Source organism: Oncorhynchus mykiss, chromosome 9, assembly GCF_057628025.1.
Source record: "Oncorhynchus mykiss isolate SJ-2025 chromosome 9, ASM5762802v1, whole genome shotgun sequence".
NCBI lineage: Eukaryota > Metazoa > Chordata > Actinopteri > Salmoniformes > Salmonidae > Oncorhynchus > Oncorhynchus mykiss.
The window spans coordinates 5,065,959-5,083,551 of NC_143030.1; the positions used below are offsets into that span (position 1 = coordinate 5,065,959).

Here is a 17,593-nt window from a genome sequence, read left to right on the forward strand (position 1 = left end):
CTGTCAGGATGGAACTGTCAGGATGGAACTGTCAGGATGGAGCTGTCAGGATGGAGCTGTCAGGATGGAGCTGTCAGGATGGAACTGTCAGGATGGAACTGTCAGGATGGAACTGTCAGGATGGAGCTGTCAGGATGGAACTGTCAAGATGGAACTGTCACGATAGAGCTGTCAGGATGGAACTGTCAGGATGGAACTGTCAGGATGGAGCTGTCAGGATGGAACTGTCAGGTTGGAGCTGTCAGGATGGAGCTGTCAGGATGGAACTTTCTGTTCTCTCTCTCCTGTGGTTCCGCACAGCTTTTAAATCCCTGCTGTTTCAGTGTGTTTGAGGTAAACAGGAAGAGGGAGACCTTCTCTGTCCGTCTTTCTCCCTCCCTCTATAGTGTTGGGTCGTAGTGAGGTTCTCTCTCCCTCCCTCTATAGTGTTGGGTCATAGTGAGGTTCTCTCTCCCTCCCTCTATAGTGTTGGGTCGTAGTGAGGTTCTCTCTCCCTCCCTCTATAGTGTTGGGTCGTAGTGAGGTTCTCTCTCCCTCCCTCTATAGTGTTGGGTCGTAGTGAGGTTCTCTCTCCCTCCCTCTATAGTGTTGGGTCGTAGTGAGGTTCTCTCTCCCTCCCTCCATAGTGTTGGGTCGTAGTGAGGTTCTCTCTCCCTCCCTCTATAGTGTTGGGTCGTAGTGAGGTTCTCTCTCCCTCCTTCTATAGTGTTGGGTCGTAGTGAGGTTCTCTCTCCCTCCCTCTATAGTGTTGGGTCGTAGTGAGATTCTCTCTCCCTCCCTCCATAGTGTTGGGTCGTAGTGAGGTTCTCTCTCCCTCCCTCTATAGTGTTGGGTCGTAGTGAGGTTCTCTCTCCCTCCCTCCATAGTGTTGGGTCGTAGTGAGGTTCTCTCTCCCTCCCTCTATAGTGTTGGGTCGTAGTGAGGTTCTCTCTCCCTCCCTCCATAGTGTTGGGTCGTAGTGAGGTTCTTTGTTTTATAATCTACATCAGGAAAAATATAGAAATCCACCATGTTTCAACATTTGTTAAAAACTTTATTGAAAGTTCCTCACATTCTGACAACAGCAATCAGCTTAAAGCTTACCCAGAAGTGTGTGTATCTGTCTGTGTGTGTGTGTGTGTGTGTGTGTGTGTGTGTGTGTGTGTGTGTAGGTGTGTGTGTGTAGGTGTGTGTGTGTGTGTGTGTGTGTGTGTGTGTGTGTGTGTGTCTGTGTGTGTGTGTGTGTGTGTGTGTGTGTTTATTTGATACTGCTGTTGGTGAGGGTTGGGGCTCTACAGAGGCCTTTCCCCCTCACCTCAAACCCCACCCCCCTGTAGGTGGCCACGCCCCTGGAGTCCGTCTGCAGATCAGGAAGGATCTGCTCCCACACCTTCTCTCTGGGGCTCAGCTCCCGGTCTGGCTCCCCTAGGGGACAGGAGGATACATTACATACTATTAACTCTAACCCTAACACACCTTCTCTCTGGGGCTCAGCTCCCGGTCTGGCTCCCCTAGTGGACAGGAGGATACATTACATAGTATGAATGTAGTTACCAGGGTGATAGAAAGATGAATGTAGTTACCAGGGTGATAGAAAGAGGAATGTAGTTACCAGGGTGATAGAAAGAAGACTGTAGTTACCAGGGTGATAGAAAGATGATTGTAGTTACCAGAGTGATATAGAAAGATGAATGTAGTTACCAGGGTGATATAAAGAAGAATGTAGTTGCCGGGGTGATATAGAAAGATGAATGTAGTTACCAGGGTGATATAGAAAAAGGAATATAGTTACCAGGGTGATTGATAGAAAGAAGACTGTAGTTACCAGGGTGATAGAAAGATGATTGTAGTTACCAGAGTGATATAGAAAGATGAATGTAGTTACCAGGGTGATATAAAGAAGAATGTAGTTACCAGGGTGATAGAAACAGGAATGTAGTTACCAGGGTGATAGAAAGAGGACTGTAGTTACCAGGGTGATATAGAAAGAGGAATGTAGTAGGAATGTGTGTATGTGTGTGTGTGTCCGTGTGTGTGTGTGTGTGTGTGCGTGTGTATGTGCGTGTGTGTGTGCGCGTGTGTGTGTGTGTGTGTGTGTGTGTGTGTGTGGGTAGTTACCAGGATAATCGTAGAAAGTGACCCTGTCCCCAGGTACAGCGTTAGTGGGCGGCTCCAGAAACTCCACCTGGGCGTCATCATCGTTATCGTTATCATGGGCATTAGGGGCGGAGCCACAGAGAACCATCGCCGTGGAGACCACGCCTTTCACCCGACAGGGACGCACATTGCACAGCAACACCGCCAGACGACCCTGAAGCTACACACACAGGCACACACATCAGAGAGAAAGATACACACTCTCTGAATAATAACAATTTACACACTCTCTGAATAATGACACTTCTAGAGAAAGAACCACACTCTGAATAACAACACTTCACTTCTAGAGAAAGATACACACTCTAAATAACAACACTTCACTTCTAGAGAAAGATACACTCTAAATAACAACACTTCTAGAGAAAGATACACTCTCTAAATAATAACCTAGCACTGATTTCACTTTATTTTTGCCAGACACTGACAGCCAGTGAGTGATATGAGAGATGGCGGTGTGTGTGTGTGTGTGTGTGTGTGACAGCGTTTCAGGTCCTGTTCAGCATGGTGGTGTGTGTTGTGTATCTCTGGCCACCCAGAAGCATTGTTAAAAGTCTGTCACTACAGACTGGTGTCTCTGACACATCAAACAGGTGTGTGTGTGTGTGTGTGTGTGTGTGTGTGTGTGTGTGTGTGTGTGTACAGTATGGGGTGTCTGAGACAGGAATTATTTTCTGCACAGTGGTCAGCTGTTTGACAACACATAGAGATACTGGTCAGAGTCCCACTTTAAACTACATGACAACACACTGTCTAAAGGAGGCAGAAGGAGACTCACAGAGAAGTGTGTGACCTGTGTGTGTGTGACCTGTATGTGTGTGACCTGTGTGTGTGACCTATGTGTGTGACCTGTGTGCGTGACCTGTGTGTGTGACCTGTGTGTGTGACCTGTGTGTGTGACCTGTGTGCGTGACCTGTGTGCGTGACCTGTGTGCGTGACCTGTTTGCGTGACCTGTGTGCGTGACCTGTGTGCGTGACCTGTGTGTGTAACCTGTGTGTGTGACCTGTGTGTTTAACCTGTGTGTTTAACCTGTGTGCGTGACCTGTGTGCGTGACCTGTGTGTGTGACCTGTGTGTTTAACCTGTGTGTTTAACCTGTGTGTCTGACCTTTGACCTACCTGTTCCTTAGGTATGTGTCGTAGCGCGCTGACCACCGTGCGGGGGGCGGGCTCTCCCAGATCCACTTCCTGGACATACAGAGCCCCGGCCAATGGGTGGTAGCGGACGCCAACGATCCGACCAATCCGCAGGTCGAGGCGAGACACGTCCATGCGAGGCTCCTCCTCTAACGCAGACTCAGAGTTTGTTCTCTCCCTCCTTCCTGAGAGAGAGACAGAGAAAGAGAGGGAATTGAGAGAGAGAGAGAGAGAGAGAGAGAGAGAAAGAGAGAGAGAAAGAGAGAGAGAAAGAGAGGGAATTGAGAGAGAGAGAGAGAAAGAGAGAGAGAGAGAGAGAGGGAGAGAGGGGCGGGGCCTTCGCCAGGGTTACAATCTGAGCCCTGCACCCTTCAATATTTACATCAACGAATTGGCCACTATCTAGAACAATCCTTAGCCCCTGGTCTCCACAATTCACAGGCTAAATGTCTGCTCTTCGCACCTGGTCTACAGCAGCACCTGGCCTACAGCAGCACCTGGCCTACAGCAGCACCTGGCCTACAGCAGCACCTGGTCTACAGCAGCACCTGGCCTACAGCAGCACCTGGCCTACAGCAGAGCCTGGTCTACAGCAGAGCCTGGTCTACAGCAGCACCTGGCCTACAGCAGCACCTGGCCTACAGCAGCACCTGGCCTACAGCAGAGCCTGGACCTGGTAGAGCAGTACTGCCAGACCTGGGCCCTGGCAGTAAACCCCAAAAATACTAAAATAATGATTTTCCAGAGAAGATCCAGATCTCAGGGAATTAGACCAAAGTTCTCAATTGGTACAAAATATATAGAGTACTGTACACACTACAATTACTGAGGTTTAAATATATAGAGTACTGAACACACTACAATTACTGAGGTTTAAATATATAGAGTACTGAACACACTACAATTACTGAGGTTTAAATATATAGAGTACTGAACACACTACAATTACTGAGGTTTAAATATAAGCTCAACTGGACACCTTAACGAGGCAGTGAATGAGCTGAGAGAGAAAGCACGCAGGGTATTCTACACCATTAAAAAACTAATTCAAATTGAAATACCTATTAAAATGTGTCTAAAACTAATTGAATGTGTCATTGAACCAATTGCACTTCATGGCAGCGAGGTGCGGGGTCCCACTTGCAAAACAAGATTTCACCCAATGAGACAAAAACACCCCATTGAAACCCTGCATGCAGAGTTCTGTAAGATTATCCTACATGTCCAGAGGAAAACTACAAACAATGCATGCAAACTATTTGACCATGGTTACTGATCATGGCCAAATAGATAGAGTTAGAGTTCAGATAGAGTTCAGTGTGTCAAATCGCAGGGCCTGTTGTCCGGACCTCTGGCAGTCTCTATGGGGGTACCACAGGGTTCAATTCTTGGACCGACTCTCTTCTCTGTAAACATCAATGATGTCGCTCTTGCTGCTGGTGATTCTCTGATCCACCTTCTACGCAGACGACACCATTCTGTATACTTCTGGCCCTTCTTTGGACTCTGTGTTAACAAACCTCCAGACGAGCTTCAATGCCATACAACCCTCCTTCCGTAGCCTTAGCTTTCCTAACTGCCTGTGTATATTGGTTTCTAACTTCCCTGAAAAGTTGCATATCACGGGGGCTGTTCGATGCTAATGCAGAACGCCACAGGATGTTTTTGTGCTGGTCAAGGACAGACAGGTCTGGAGTGAACCAAGGGCTATATCTGTTCTTAGTTCTACATTTTTTTGAATGGGGCATGCTTATATATTAAGATGGTGAGGAAAGCACTTTTAAAGAATAACCAAGCATCCTCTACTACTGACGGAATGAGGTCAATATCCTTCCAGGATACCCGGGCCAGGTCGATTAGAAAGACCTGCTCGCTGAGGTGTTTCAGGGAGCGTTTGACAGTGATGAGGGGTGGTCGTTTGACCGCAGACCCATTACGGATGCAGGCAATGAGGCAGTGATCGCTGAGATCTTGGTTGAAGACAGCAGAAAACAACATCTGTCACTCCAGTGTTCGTTTGCTTTATTGTAATGACTTCACCACTATGGCCTATTTATTGCCTTACCTCCTTACTTCATTTGCACAGATTTTCTATTGTGTTATTGACTGTACGTTTGTTTATTCCATGTGTAACTCTGTGTTGTTGTTTTTTGTCACACTGCTTTGTTTTATCTTGGTTTCAGTTGTAAATGAGAACTTGTTCTCAACTGGCCGACCTGGTTAAATAAAGGGGAAATACAAATAAAACAGGCTCAGTGAGCACAGCCTTGCCATTGAGATGAAAACCTGGCTCCCTGTAGAGGTAAGGCTGTGCAACCACTGCACCACAGCAGAACCCGAGACGGAGCTGCATTTCCTGACAAAATGTCAAAAATATAAAACAATTAGAGAGTGTCATTTTCCCAAATTTGAAACCCTTATTCAAAATTTCGAAGGCCTCTCTGATGAGGATAGTCTACCTGTCCTGTTGGGGGAGGACGCAGAGAGCTGTGGGTTGGCAGCGCACTACTACAGGCATTGCTGCCTGGCATAAGATGAGGGACCGTGTCTGAAAGACCAACCTGCCCTTTATTATTGCTGTTGTCCCATTGACAATATTGATTATTATTATATTAATTATGTTAATATTGTAAATCTCCAAAGTAAGCTTTGGCATTATGTATATTGATATGTCATGCCAATAAAGCAAATTGAATTGAGAGAGAGAGAGAGAGAGACAGAGAGAGAGAGAGAGACAGAGAGAGAAAGAGAGAGACAGAGAGAGAGAGAGAGACAGAGAGAGAGAGAGACAGAGAGAGAGAGAGAGACAGAGAGAGAGAGAGAGAGAGACAGAGACAGAGACGGAGAGAGACAGAGAGAGAGACAGAGAGAAAGACAGAGAGAGAGAGAGAGAGAGAGAGACAGAGACAGAGACGGAGAGAGACAGAGAGAGAGACAGAGAGAAAGACAGAGAGAGAGAGAGAGAGAGAGAGAGAGAGACAGAGAGAGAGAGAGAGAGAGAGAGAGAGAGAGAGAGAGAGAGAGAGAGGGGGGGAGAGGGGGAGAGGGAGAGAGAGGGCAAGGGGGAGAGAGAGAGAGAGAGAGAGAGAGGGAGAGATTGTAACAGGCAACCTCAACTCTCAGTCTCGCTACCAGTATCCCCTCCAGCATTCCAATCACATCCACAGACCCCTGTCCCCGAATGCTGTTCTTTTGGGTCTTCCATATCGCTAATTTTGCTGCCCCTAACACAAAATTAAGCAACACAAGTACACCCTATTGACTAAACCTGGACTTTCACCCAAATATAAACATTTGGGAAGAGAAAACCTCTCCCAATGTTGAGAACCAATCAGTGATCAGTTCAATCATCCCGACCAACCTGGGACACAGTAAATACAGATGTGCCAGAGTTTCAGACTCTGAAACTCCTTCAACACAGAATGGACACCCCTCCCCAACAGTAGGATCCAGGTGTACCAGATACATATTGGACACCCCTCCCCAACAGTAGGGTCCAGGTATACCAGATACATATTGGACACCCCTCACCAACAGTAGGGTCCAGGTGTACCAGATACATATTGGACACCCCTCCCCAACAGGAGGATCCAGGTGTACCAGATGCAGAATGGACACCCCTCCCCAACAGGAGGGTCCAGGTGTACCAGATGCAGAATGGACACCCCTCCCCAACAGTAGGGTCCAGGTGTACCAGATACATATTGGACACCCCTCCCCAACAGGAGGATCCAGGTGTACCAGATGCAGAATGGACACCCCTCCCCAACAGGAGGGTCCAGGTGTACCAGATGCAGAATGGACACCCCTCCCCAACAGTAGGGTCCAGGTGTACCAGATACATATTGGACACCCCTCCCCAACAGGAGGGTCCAGGTGTACCAGATGCAGAATGGACACCCCTCCCCAACAGGAGGATCCAGGTGTACCAGATGCAGAATGGACACCCCTCCCCAACAGGAGGGTCCAGGTGTACCAGACACAGAATGGACACCCCTCCCCAACAGTAGGATCCAGGTGTAACAGATGCAGAATGGACACCCCTCCCCAACAGGAGGATCCAGGTGTACCAGATGCAGAATGGACACCCTTCCCCAACAGGAGGAACCAGGTGTAGCAGATGCATATTGGTGTCTATGGCTCCATGTATTATCCTCCATTGTAGGTCAGCTGTTTTAAATAGGCAGTTTGTTTAATGATCGCCAACAGCCTTTTGGGGAGGCAGCTGGACCAAACACACCCGCCCACCTCATCGATTTTACCCCTTCCAAGGAAGAAGCACGGGACACTTTTACACATTATGTACATGTCCTTCTTACCCACCTCCTTGAACTCCCCCACCTCCTTGAACTCCCCCACCGCCTTGAACTCCCCCATCTCCTTGAACTCCCCCAGCTCCTTGAACTCCCCCAGCTCCTTGAACTCCCCCACCTCCTTGAACTCCCCCAGCTCCTTGAACTACCCCAGCTCCTTGAACTCCCCCACCTCCTTGAACTCCCCCAGCTCCTTGAACTCCCCCAGCTCCTTGAACTCCCCCACCGCCTTGAACTCCCCCAGCTCCTTGAACTCCCCCAGTTCCTTGAACTCCCCCACCTCCTTGAACTCCCCCACCTCCTTGAACTCCCCCAGCTCCTTGAACTCCCCCACCTCCTTGAACTCCCCCACCTCCTTGAACTCCCCCACTTCCGGGGTATGGAAGGAAAGCAGCATCCCCACGTCCTCCTCTAATGCCCCCACCGCAGCACTAACATTCAGCACAGGGAACACATCATCCAGACCCTCCGTCCACCAATCAGAGTTGGAAGTATCAGTCACATACTGCAGATGAAGTACTGGCAAGGAGTCACAGACCTCAGTTACGACATTCCTCAGTAGGCGAGATGATCGGATCCCTGTTGTTTCTCCCAGCTCCTCCAATGATCTGCTCCTGCTCCGCATCAGATGACCCAGCTTGGTACACCCCACACCTAACAGGCATGAACGTAGGCTGGCTGAACCCAGAGCACGGGATTGGATGGCAGTGTTGAAAAAAAGAGGCTCTTCAAAAAGCCACATCCCTGGTGGCGTGCCGGGCCTAATGCATAACAGACTCATAGAATGGAGTCAGAAGCCCCCCTGGTAACCATGGAGTGGACCCTATCTGAATCCCCTGGTAACCATGGAGCGGACCCTATCTGAATCCCCTGGTAACCATGGAGCGGACCTCGCCTACCCACAGAGATTCACTCTTTCCCCAGTTGGCTCTACCTGAGGAGGGCCCCTCATACACCTTTAGAGCGTTTGACAGAACCTTAACATCCTCCTATAATAAAAACTGTCACGTAATTTGCATAAAAATACTTCCTGTGTGTTCAGTCAGTTATGGACAGATCCTCTTTATTAGCTACAGATATTATGAGCACTGCTGCCTATTGGACGTGTGTGTGTGTGTGTGCATGCTTTGTGTACAGTGTGTGTGTCTCTCTCCCTGCTAGCCACACATCATCTTCTTCATGGTCAAATTGGTGAGTTGGTCCTAGGTTGAGTTCATGTTGCCAGAAGGTTGTCGTTGTCTAGCAGCTGTAATGTTACTGTGTCTAACTGAAACAAGGAAGTCCCTAGATTTTGCTCGCCTGAAGTAGAGTATCTCATGATAAGCTGTAGACCACAATATTTGCCAAGAGAGTTTTCATCTATACTTTTCGTGGCTGTTTATTTACCACCACAGACAGATGCTGGCACTAAGACCGCACTCAGTCAGCTGTATAAGGAAATAAGCAAACAGGAAACCGCTCACCCAGAGGTGACCCTCCTAGTGGCCGGAGACTTTAATGCAGGGAAACTTAAATCAGTTCTACCAAATATCTATCAACAAGTTAAATGTGCAACCAGAGGAAGAAAAAAAAACCTCTAGACCATCTTTACTCCACACACAAAGACCCGTACAAAGCTCTACCTCGCCCTCCATTTGGTCTAATCTGACCATAATTCCATCCTCCTGATTCCTGCTAAAGCAGGAAGTACCAGTGACTCGCTCAATACAGATCAGATGACGCGGATGCCAAAGCTACAGGATTGTTTTTCTAGCACAGTCTGGAATATGTTCCGGGATTCATCCAATTGCATTGAGGAGTAAACCCCATCAGTCACTGGCTTCATCAATAAGTGCAGTGACTGTACGTACATACCACAACCAGAAACCATGGATTACAGGTAACATCCGCACTGAGATAAAAGGGTAGAGCTGCCGCTTTCAAGGAGCGGGACTCTATCCCAGAAGCTTATAAGAAATCCCGCTACGCCCTCAGACGAACCATCAGACAAGCAAAGTGTCAATACAGGGCTAAGAGGAGTCAGTTTGTCTGTCTCAGTGACTTCTAGAGAAGACATCTATCTCCACCACCCTCTCTACAGCCCTCTCCACCTCCCTCTCTACCATCCCTCTCCACCGCCCTCTCCACCTCCCTAACCACCTCCCTCACCACCTCCCTCTCTACCGCCTTCTCTACCATCCCTCTCCACCTCCCTCACCACCTCCCTCTCTACCGCCTTCTCTACCACCCTCTCCACCTCCCTCTCCACCGCCCTCTCTACCACCCTCTCCACCGTCCCTCTCCACCCTCCCTCTCCACCGCCCTCTCCACCTCCCCTCTCCACCACCCTCTCCACCTCCCTCTCCACCTCCCTCTCCACCGTCCCTCTCCACCGTCCCTCTCCACCACCCTCTCCACCTCCCTCTCCACCGCCCCTCTCCACTGCCCCTCTCCACCACCCCTCTCCACCTCCCTCTCCACCGTCCCTCTCCACCACCCTCTCCACCGCCCTCTCCACCTTCCCTCTCCACCGCCCTCTCCACCTTCCCTCTCTGCAGCCCTCTCCACCTCCCTCTCCACCTCCCTCTCCACCTTATCTCTCTACAGCCCTCTCCACCTCCCTCTCCCTCTCCACCTTCCCTCTCTACAGCCCTCTCCACCTCCCTCTCCACCACCCTCTCCACCGCCCTCTCCACCGCCCTCTCCACCTCCCTCTCCACCTTCTCTCTCTACAGCCCTCTCCACCTCCCTCTCCCTCTCCACCTTCCCTCTCTACAGCCCTCTCCACCTCCCTCTCCACCACCCTCTCCACCGCCCTCTCCACCGCCCTCTCTACCACCCTCTCCACCTCCCTCTCCACCTCCCTCTCCACCGCCCTCTCCACCACCCCTCTCCACCACCCTCTCCACCTCCCTCTCCACCTCCCTCTCCACCGTCCCTCTCCACCGTCCCTCTCCACCACCCTCTCCACCTCCCTCTCCACCGCCCCTCTCCACTGCCCCTCTCCACCACCCCTCTCCACCTCCCTCTCCACCGTCCCTCTCCACCACCCTCTCCACCGCCCTCTCCACCTTCCCTCTCTGCAGCCCTCTCCACCTCCCTCTCCACCTTCTCTCTCTACAGCCCTCTCCACCTCCCTCTCCCTCTCCACCTTCCCTCTCTACAGCCCTCTCCACCTCCCTCTCCACCGCCCTCTCCACCGCCCTCTCCACCGCCCTCTCCACCTCCCTCTCCACCTCCCTCTCCACCTCCCTCTCCACCTTCTCTCTCTACAGCCCTCTCCACCTCCCTCTCCCTCTCCACCTTCCCTCTCTACAGCCCTCTCCACCGCCCTCTCTACCACCCTCTCTACAGTTACTTGTCTGTAATCTTCAGTATAGAGTCCTAGCTGCATTAAATCTAATCAAAAATATTCATCTGGTCTTCTCTAGAAGTCACTGTGCAGACAAATGGACTCCTAACTACTGATTGTCTGTCTCAGTTAGCAAAGTGTTAATTTGTTGATTTTGTCTTCTCTTTTACATTGATTGACATTAAACCATTGTATTGGTCACAGTTGTCTATCTGTGTGTGTTTGTCAGTGTGTGTGTGTGTTTGTCAGTGTGTGTGTGTGTGTGTGTGTGTGTGTGTGGGGGGGGGGGAGTATTACTCACCCTTCCTCTCTCCTCTCCTCCTCCTCCCATCTCTTTCCCTGACGGGGCCAGGTTTGGGGTTGGGGCCTGGGGCATACAGGGCAGCTGTGGACCCCGGGGCAGTCAGTTTGGAGGCGGCTGCTGCTTTGGCTGGAAACACACAGATAATTGAGGGTATAAAGCAATCAATCAGTCAGCCAGCCAGTCAGTAAGTCACCCAGTCAATCAGTCAGCCAGCCAGCCAGTCAGTAAGCCAGTCAGTTAACCAGTCAGTTAGTTGACCAGTCAGTAAGTCAGCCAGCCAGTCAGTAAGTCACCCAGTCAATCAATCAGTCAGCCAGCCAGTCAGTAAGCCAGTCAGTTAACCAGTCAGTTAGTTGACCAGTCAGTAAGTCACCCATTCAATCAGTCAGTCAGCCAGCCAGTCAGTAAGTCACCCAGTCAATCAGTCAGTCAGCCAGCCAGTCAGTAAGTCACCCAGTCAATCAGTCAGTCAGTAAGCCAGTCAGTAAGCCAGTCAGTTAACCAGTCAGTTACTTAACCAGTCAGCTAACCAGTCAGTCAGTTAACCAGTCAGTCAGTTAACCCGTCAGTTACTTAACCAGTCAGCTAACCAGTCAGTCAGCCAGCCAGTCAGTAAGTCACCCAGTCAATCAGTCAGTCAGTAAGCCAGTCAGTAAGCCAGTCAGTTAACCAGTCAGTTAACCTGTCAGTCAGTTGACCAGTCAGTCAATTAACCAGTCAGTCAGTTAACCAGTCAGTTACTTAACCAGTCAGTCAGTTAACCAGTCAGTTAACCAGTCAGACAGTTAACCAGTCAGTCAGTTAACCAGTCAGTTAACCAGTCAGACAGTTAACCAGTCAGACAGTTAACCAGTCAGTCAGTTAACTAACCAGTCAGTTAACTAACCAGTCAGTTAACCAGTCAGACAGTTAACCAGTCAGTCAGTTAACTAACCAGTCAGTTAACCAGTCAGTCAGTTAACCAGTCAGTTAACCAGTTAGACAGTTAACCAGCCAGTTAACCAGTTAGTCAGTTAACCAGTGTTGAAGGATTTTTATCAATAATTACTAAATAATGTATACATTTGGTGTAGAGTTCAAACTAACAGAGTTATATGCTGTCTGTTAAAGAATATGTTGGTACATAGGCCAAGAGGAAGGGTCAACAGACAACTCGTGACCACAGTGAAACTAACAACAGGAAAGATGTCTGGTCCCCAACCAGGGAGGGAGAAACCGTTGGGCTGCAGTAGATTGTAGAACAACCAGGGAGGGGAGAAACCGTTGGGCTGCAGTAGATTGTAGAACAACCAGGGAGGGGAGATACCGTTGGGCTGCAGTAGATTGTAGAACAACCAGGGAGGGGAGAAACCGTTGGGCTGCAGTAGATTGTAGAACAACCAGGGAGGGGAGATACCGTTGGGCGTGCAGTAGATTGTAGAACAACCAGGGAGGGGAGATACCGTTGGGCTGCAGTAGATTGTAGAACAACCAGGGAGGGGAGAAACCGTTGGGCTGCAGTAGATTGTAGAACAACCAGGGAGGGGAGATACCGTTGGGCTGCAGTAGATTGTAGAACAACCAGGGAGGGGAGATACCGTTGGGCTGCAGTAGATTGTAGAACAACCAGGGAGGGGAGAAACCGTTGGGCTGCAGTAGATTGTAGAACAACCAGGGAGGGGAGATACCGTTGGGCGTGCAGTAGATTGTAGAACAACCAGGGAGGGGAGATACCGTTGGGCTGCAGTAGATTGTAGAACAACCAGGGAGGGGAGATACCGTTGGGCGTGCAGTAGATTGTAGAACAACCAGGGAGGGGAGATACCGTTGGGCGTGCAGTAGATTGTAGAACAACCAGGGAGGGGAGAAACCGTTGGGCTGCAGTAGATTGTAGAACAACCAGGGAGGGGAGATACCGTTGGGCGTGCAGTAGATTGTAGAACAACCAGGGAGGGGAGATACCGTTGGGCTGCAGTAGATTGTAGAACAACCAGGGAGGGGAGAAACCGTTGGGCTGCAGTAGATTGTAGAACAACCAGGGAGGGGAGATACCGTTGGGCGTGCAGTAGATTGTAGAACAACCAGGGAGGGGAGATACCGTTGGGCGTGCAGTAGATTGTAGAACAACCAGGGAGGGGAGAAACCGTTGGGCTGCAGTAGATTGTAGAACAACCAGGGAGGGGAGATACCGTTGGGCGTGCAGTAGATTGTAGAACAACCAGGGAGGGGAGATACCGTTGAGCTGCAGTAGATTGTAGAACAACCAGGGAGGGGAGATACCGTTGGCCGTGCAGTAGATTGTAGAACAACCAGGGAGGGGAGAAACCGTTGGGCTGCAGTAGATTGTAGAACAACCAGGGAGGGGAGAAACCGTTGGGCTGCAGTAGATTGTAGAACAACCAGGGAGGGGAGAAACCGTTGGGCTGCAGTAGATTGTAGAACAACCAGGGAGGGGAGATACCGTTGGGCTGCAGTAGATTGTAGAACAACCAGGGAGGGGAGAAACCGTTGGGCTGCAGTAGATTGTAGAACAACCAGGGAGGGGAGATACCGTTGGGCGTGCAGTAGATTGTAGAACAACCAGGGAGGGGAGATACCGTTGGGCTGCAGTAGATTGTAGAACAACCAGGGAGGGGAGAAACCGTTGGGCTGCAGTAGATTGTAGAACAACCAGGGAGGGGAGATACCGTTGGGCTGCAGTAGATTGTAGAACAACCAGGGAGGGGAGATACCGTTGGGCGTGCAGTAGATTGTAGAACAACCAGGGAGGGGAGATACCGTTGGGCTGCAGTAGATTGTAGAACAAACAGGGAGGGGAGAAACCGTTGGGCTGCAGTAGATTGTAGAACAACCAGGGAGGGGAGATACCGTTGGGCGTGCAGTAGATTGTAGAACAACCAGGGAGGGGAGATACCGTTGGGCTGCAGTAGATTGTAGAACAACCAGGGAGGGGAGATACCGTTGGGCGTGCAGTAGATTGTAGAAAAACCAGGGAGGGGAGATACCGTTGGGCGTGCAGTAGATTGTAGAACAACCAGGGAGGGGAGAAACCGTTGGGCTGCAGTAGATTGTAGAACAACCAGGGAGGGGAGATACCGTTGGGCGTGCAGTAGATTGTAGAACAACCAGGGAGGGGAGATACCGTTGGGCTGCAGTAGATTGTAGAACAACCAGGGAGGGGAGATACCGTTGGCCGTGCAGTAGATTGTAGAACAACCAGGGAGGGGAGAAACCGTTGGGCTGCAGTAGATTGTAGAACAACCAGGGAGGGGAGAAACCGTTGGGCGTGCAGTAGATTGTAGAACAACCAGGGAGGGGAGATACCGTTGGGCGTGCAGTAGATTGTAGAACAACCAGGGAGGGGAGAAACCGTTGGGCTCGCAGTAGATTGTAGAACAACCAGGGAGGGGAGAAACCATTGGGCTGCAGTAGATTGTAGAACAACCAGGGAGGGGAGATACCGTTGGGCGTGCAGTAGATTGTAGAACAACCAGGGAGGTGGAGAAACCGTTGGGCGTGCAGTAGATTGTAGAACAACCAGGGAGGGGAGATACCGTTGGGCTGCAGTAGATTGTAGAACAACCAGGGAGGGGAGATACCGTTGGGCGTGCAGTAGATTGTAGAACAACCAGGGAGGGGAGATACCGTTGGGCTGCAGTAGATTGTGTAACATATGGTAGCGGAAGATAAGCAATGTGTATGTGTTGGAATTGAATTGAAAAGCAGCTTTGTCATGATCCAGGAGGAGGAGGGACATTATCGTAAAATGTGACGCAATGTGTGTTATATAAACTAATGTACATGGGATTATGTTCAGAGCTCTCGGAAATAAACGCTACTGATTAATTTTGAGACTGGTCTCTGTCCATTTTATGCAAATAAGTATCTTACAAATTCTTAGAAACGGGCAGAGTGTTTTAATTGAATTGGTTAATGAACATAGGAATTAAATTCCTCTAACAACCAGTCAGTCAGTTAACGAGTCAGTTAACCAGTCAGTCAGTTAACCAGTCAGTTAACCAGTCAGTCAGTTAATCAGTCAGTCAGTAAGCCAGTCAGTTAACCAGTCAGTTAACCAGTCAGTAAACCAGTCAGTTTACCAGTCAGTCAGTTAACCAGTCAGTTAACCAGTCAGACAGTTAACCAGTCAGTCAGTTAACTAACCAGTCAGTTAACTAACCAGTCAGTTAACCAGTCAGACAGTTAACCAGTCAGACAGTTAACCAGTCAGTTAACCAGTCAGTCAGTTAACTAACCAGTCAGTTAACTAACCAGTCAGTTAACCAGTCAGTCAGTTAACCAGTCAGTCAGTTCACCAGTCAGTTAACCAGTCAGTTAACCAGTCAGTCAGTTAACCAGTCAGTTAACCAGTCAGTCAGTTAACCAGTCAGTCAGTAAGCCAGTCAGTTAACCAGTCAGTTAACCAGTCAGTAAACCAGTCAGTTAACCAGTCAGTCAGTTAACCAGTCAATCAGTTAACCAGTCAGTCAGTTAACCAGTCAGCCAGTAAACCAGTCAACTAGTCAGTCAGTTAACCAGTCAGCCAGCCAGTCAGTTAACCAGTTAGCCAGTCAGTCAGTTAACCAGTCAGCCAGCCAGTCAGTTAACCAGTCAGCCAGTAAATCAGTCACTTAACCAGTCAGTCAGCCAGTCAGTTAACCAGTCAGTCAGCTAGTCAGTCAGTTAACCAGTCAGTCACCTAGTCAGTCAGTTAACCAGTCAGCCAGTCAGTTAACCAGTCAGTCAGCCAGTCAGTTAACCAGTCAGTCAGTCAGTCAGTTAACCAGTCAGTCAGTCAGTTAACCAGTCAGCCAGTCAGTTAACCAGTCAGCCAGTCAGTTAACCAGTCAGCTAGTCAGTCAGTTAACCAGTCAGCCAGTCAGTTAACTAGTCAGCCAGCAAGTCAGTTAACCAGTCAGCCAGCCAGTCAGTTAACCAGTCAGTCAGCCAGTCAGTTGACCAGTCAGCTAGTCAGTCAGTTAACCAGTCAGCCAGTCAGTTAACTAGTCAGCCAGCCAGTCAGTTAACCAGTCAGCCAGCCAGTCAGTTAACCAGTCAGTCAGTCAGTTAACCAGTCAGCCAGTCAGTTAACTAGTCAGCCAGCCAGTCAGTTAACCAGTCAGCCAGCCAGTCAGTTAACCAGTCAGTTAACCAGTCAGCCAGTCAGTACCTTTCTTCTTCTGTTGTTTCTCAGTGAGTAGAATCTTCAGGTCAGAGATGTCTTTCTTTAGCTTAGCGTTCTCAACCAACAGCTTCTTCTCTTCTCTCACCGTTTTCTGCAAGACTACAGAGGTAATACTTATTAACATGTTATAAACACTTATTAACATGTTATAAACACTTAATGACATTTCATAAATTATTTATTAATGCTTTACAAATGGCAAAGCCCAGGCATCGTTAGAGAGAGAGAGAGAGAAACAGAACGAGAGGCAGAGAGAAAAAAAAGAGAATGAGAGAGAAAGAGAGAGAGAGAGAGAGAGACAGAGACAGACAGAGAGAGAGAGAGAGACAGACAGAGAGAGACAGAGAGAGAGACAGACAGACAGAGAGAGACAGAGAGGGAGAGAGAGAGAAAGACAGAGAAAGAGGCAGACAGAGAGAGAAAGAGAGAGAGAGAGAGAGGGAGAGAGGGAGACAGAGACAGAGAGGCAGAGAGAGAGGGAGAGAGGGAGACAGAGAGACAGAGAGAGAGAGACAGAGAGACAGAGAGAGAGGGAGAGAGGGAGACAGAGAGACAGAGAGACAGAGAGAGACAGAGACAGAGAGACAGAGAGAGAGGGAGAGAGGGAGACAGAGAGACAGAGAGACAGAGAGAGAGAGAGACAGAGAGAGAGAGAGAGAGACAGACAGTGTTTTCTTACGTTCCTTGTCCTTCAGCAGCAGGACCTGTGTTTTGAAATACTCCATGATCATTTCACTCTCCTTAGGGTCCAGCTTCCCCAGAGCTGTCAGACCTGGTGTACTACTGGGGGAGAAACAAAGCTCAGTAATCACTATTGCATCAAATTGTCTCAATCAATCAAATAATCCCATTTTTAGTCACAAACACATATTTAACAGCTGTTATTGCGGGTGTAGCGAAATCCTAGCTCCAAAAGTGCAGTAATATCTAACAATACACATAGATCTAAAAGTTAAATAACGGAATACAGAAATACAGAAATATTAGGGCGAAGTCCGGAGCATAAATCCAATATATAGATATAGTACCAGTCAAAAGTTTGGACACACCTACTATTTCAAGGGTTGTTCTTTGTTTTTACTATGTTCTACATTGTAGAATAATAGTGAAGACATCACAACTATGAAATAACACATATGGAATCATGAAGTAACCAAAAAAGTGTTAAACAAATCAAAATATATTTTCTATTTTAGATTCTTCAAAG

At 49.1% G+C, this 17,593-nt stretch overlaps 1 protein-coding gene across 3 annotated transcripts in view; it reads right to left on the minus strand.

Moving 5' to 3' along the window:
- Positions 1-1,012: 1,012 nt before the first annotated feature.
- LOC118962093 (aminoacyl tRNA synthase complex-interacting multifunctional protein 1) overlaps positions 1,013-17,593 on the minus strand; it is a 46,473-nt gene continuing 29,892 nt past the window's right edge. The window contains exons 2-7 of one of the 3 annotated variants that reach the window (XM_090185708.1): positions 17,066-17,166; positions 16,372-16,485; positions 11,220-11,348; positions 3,257-3,459; positions 2,098-2,296; positions 1,013-1,404 (exon numbers count right to left, since the gene is read on the minus strand). In XM_090185708.1, coding sequence (XP_090041834.1) covers positions 1,238-1,404; positions 2,098-2,296; positions 3,257-3,459; positions 11,220-11,348; positions 16,372-16,485; positions 17,066-17,166 — 913 coding nt within the window. In that variant the 3' untranslated portion in view covers positions 1,013-1,237. The other 2 variants (XM_090185707.1, XM_090185709.1) reach the window with 2 other exon arrangements.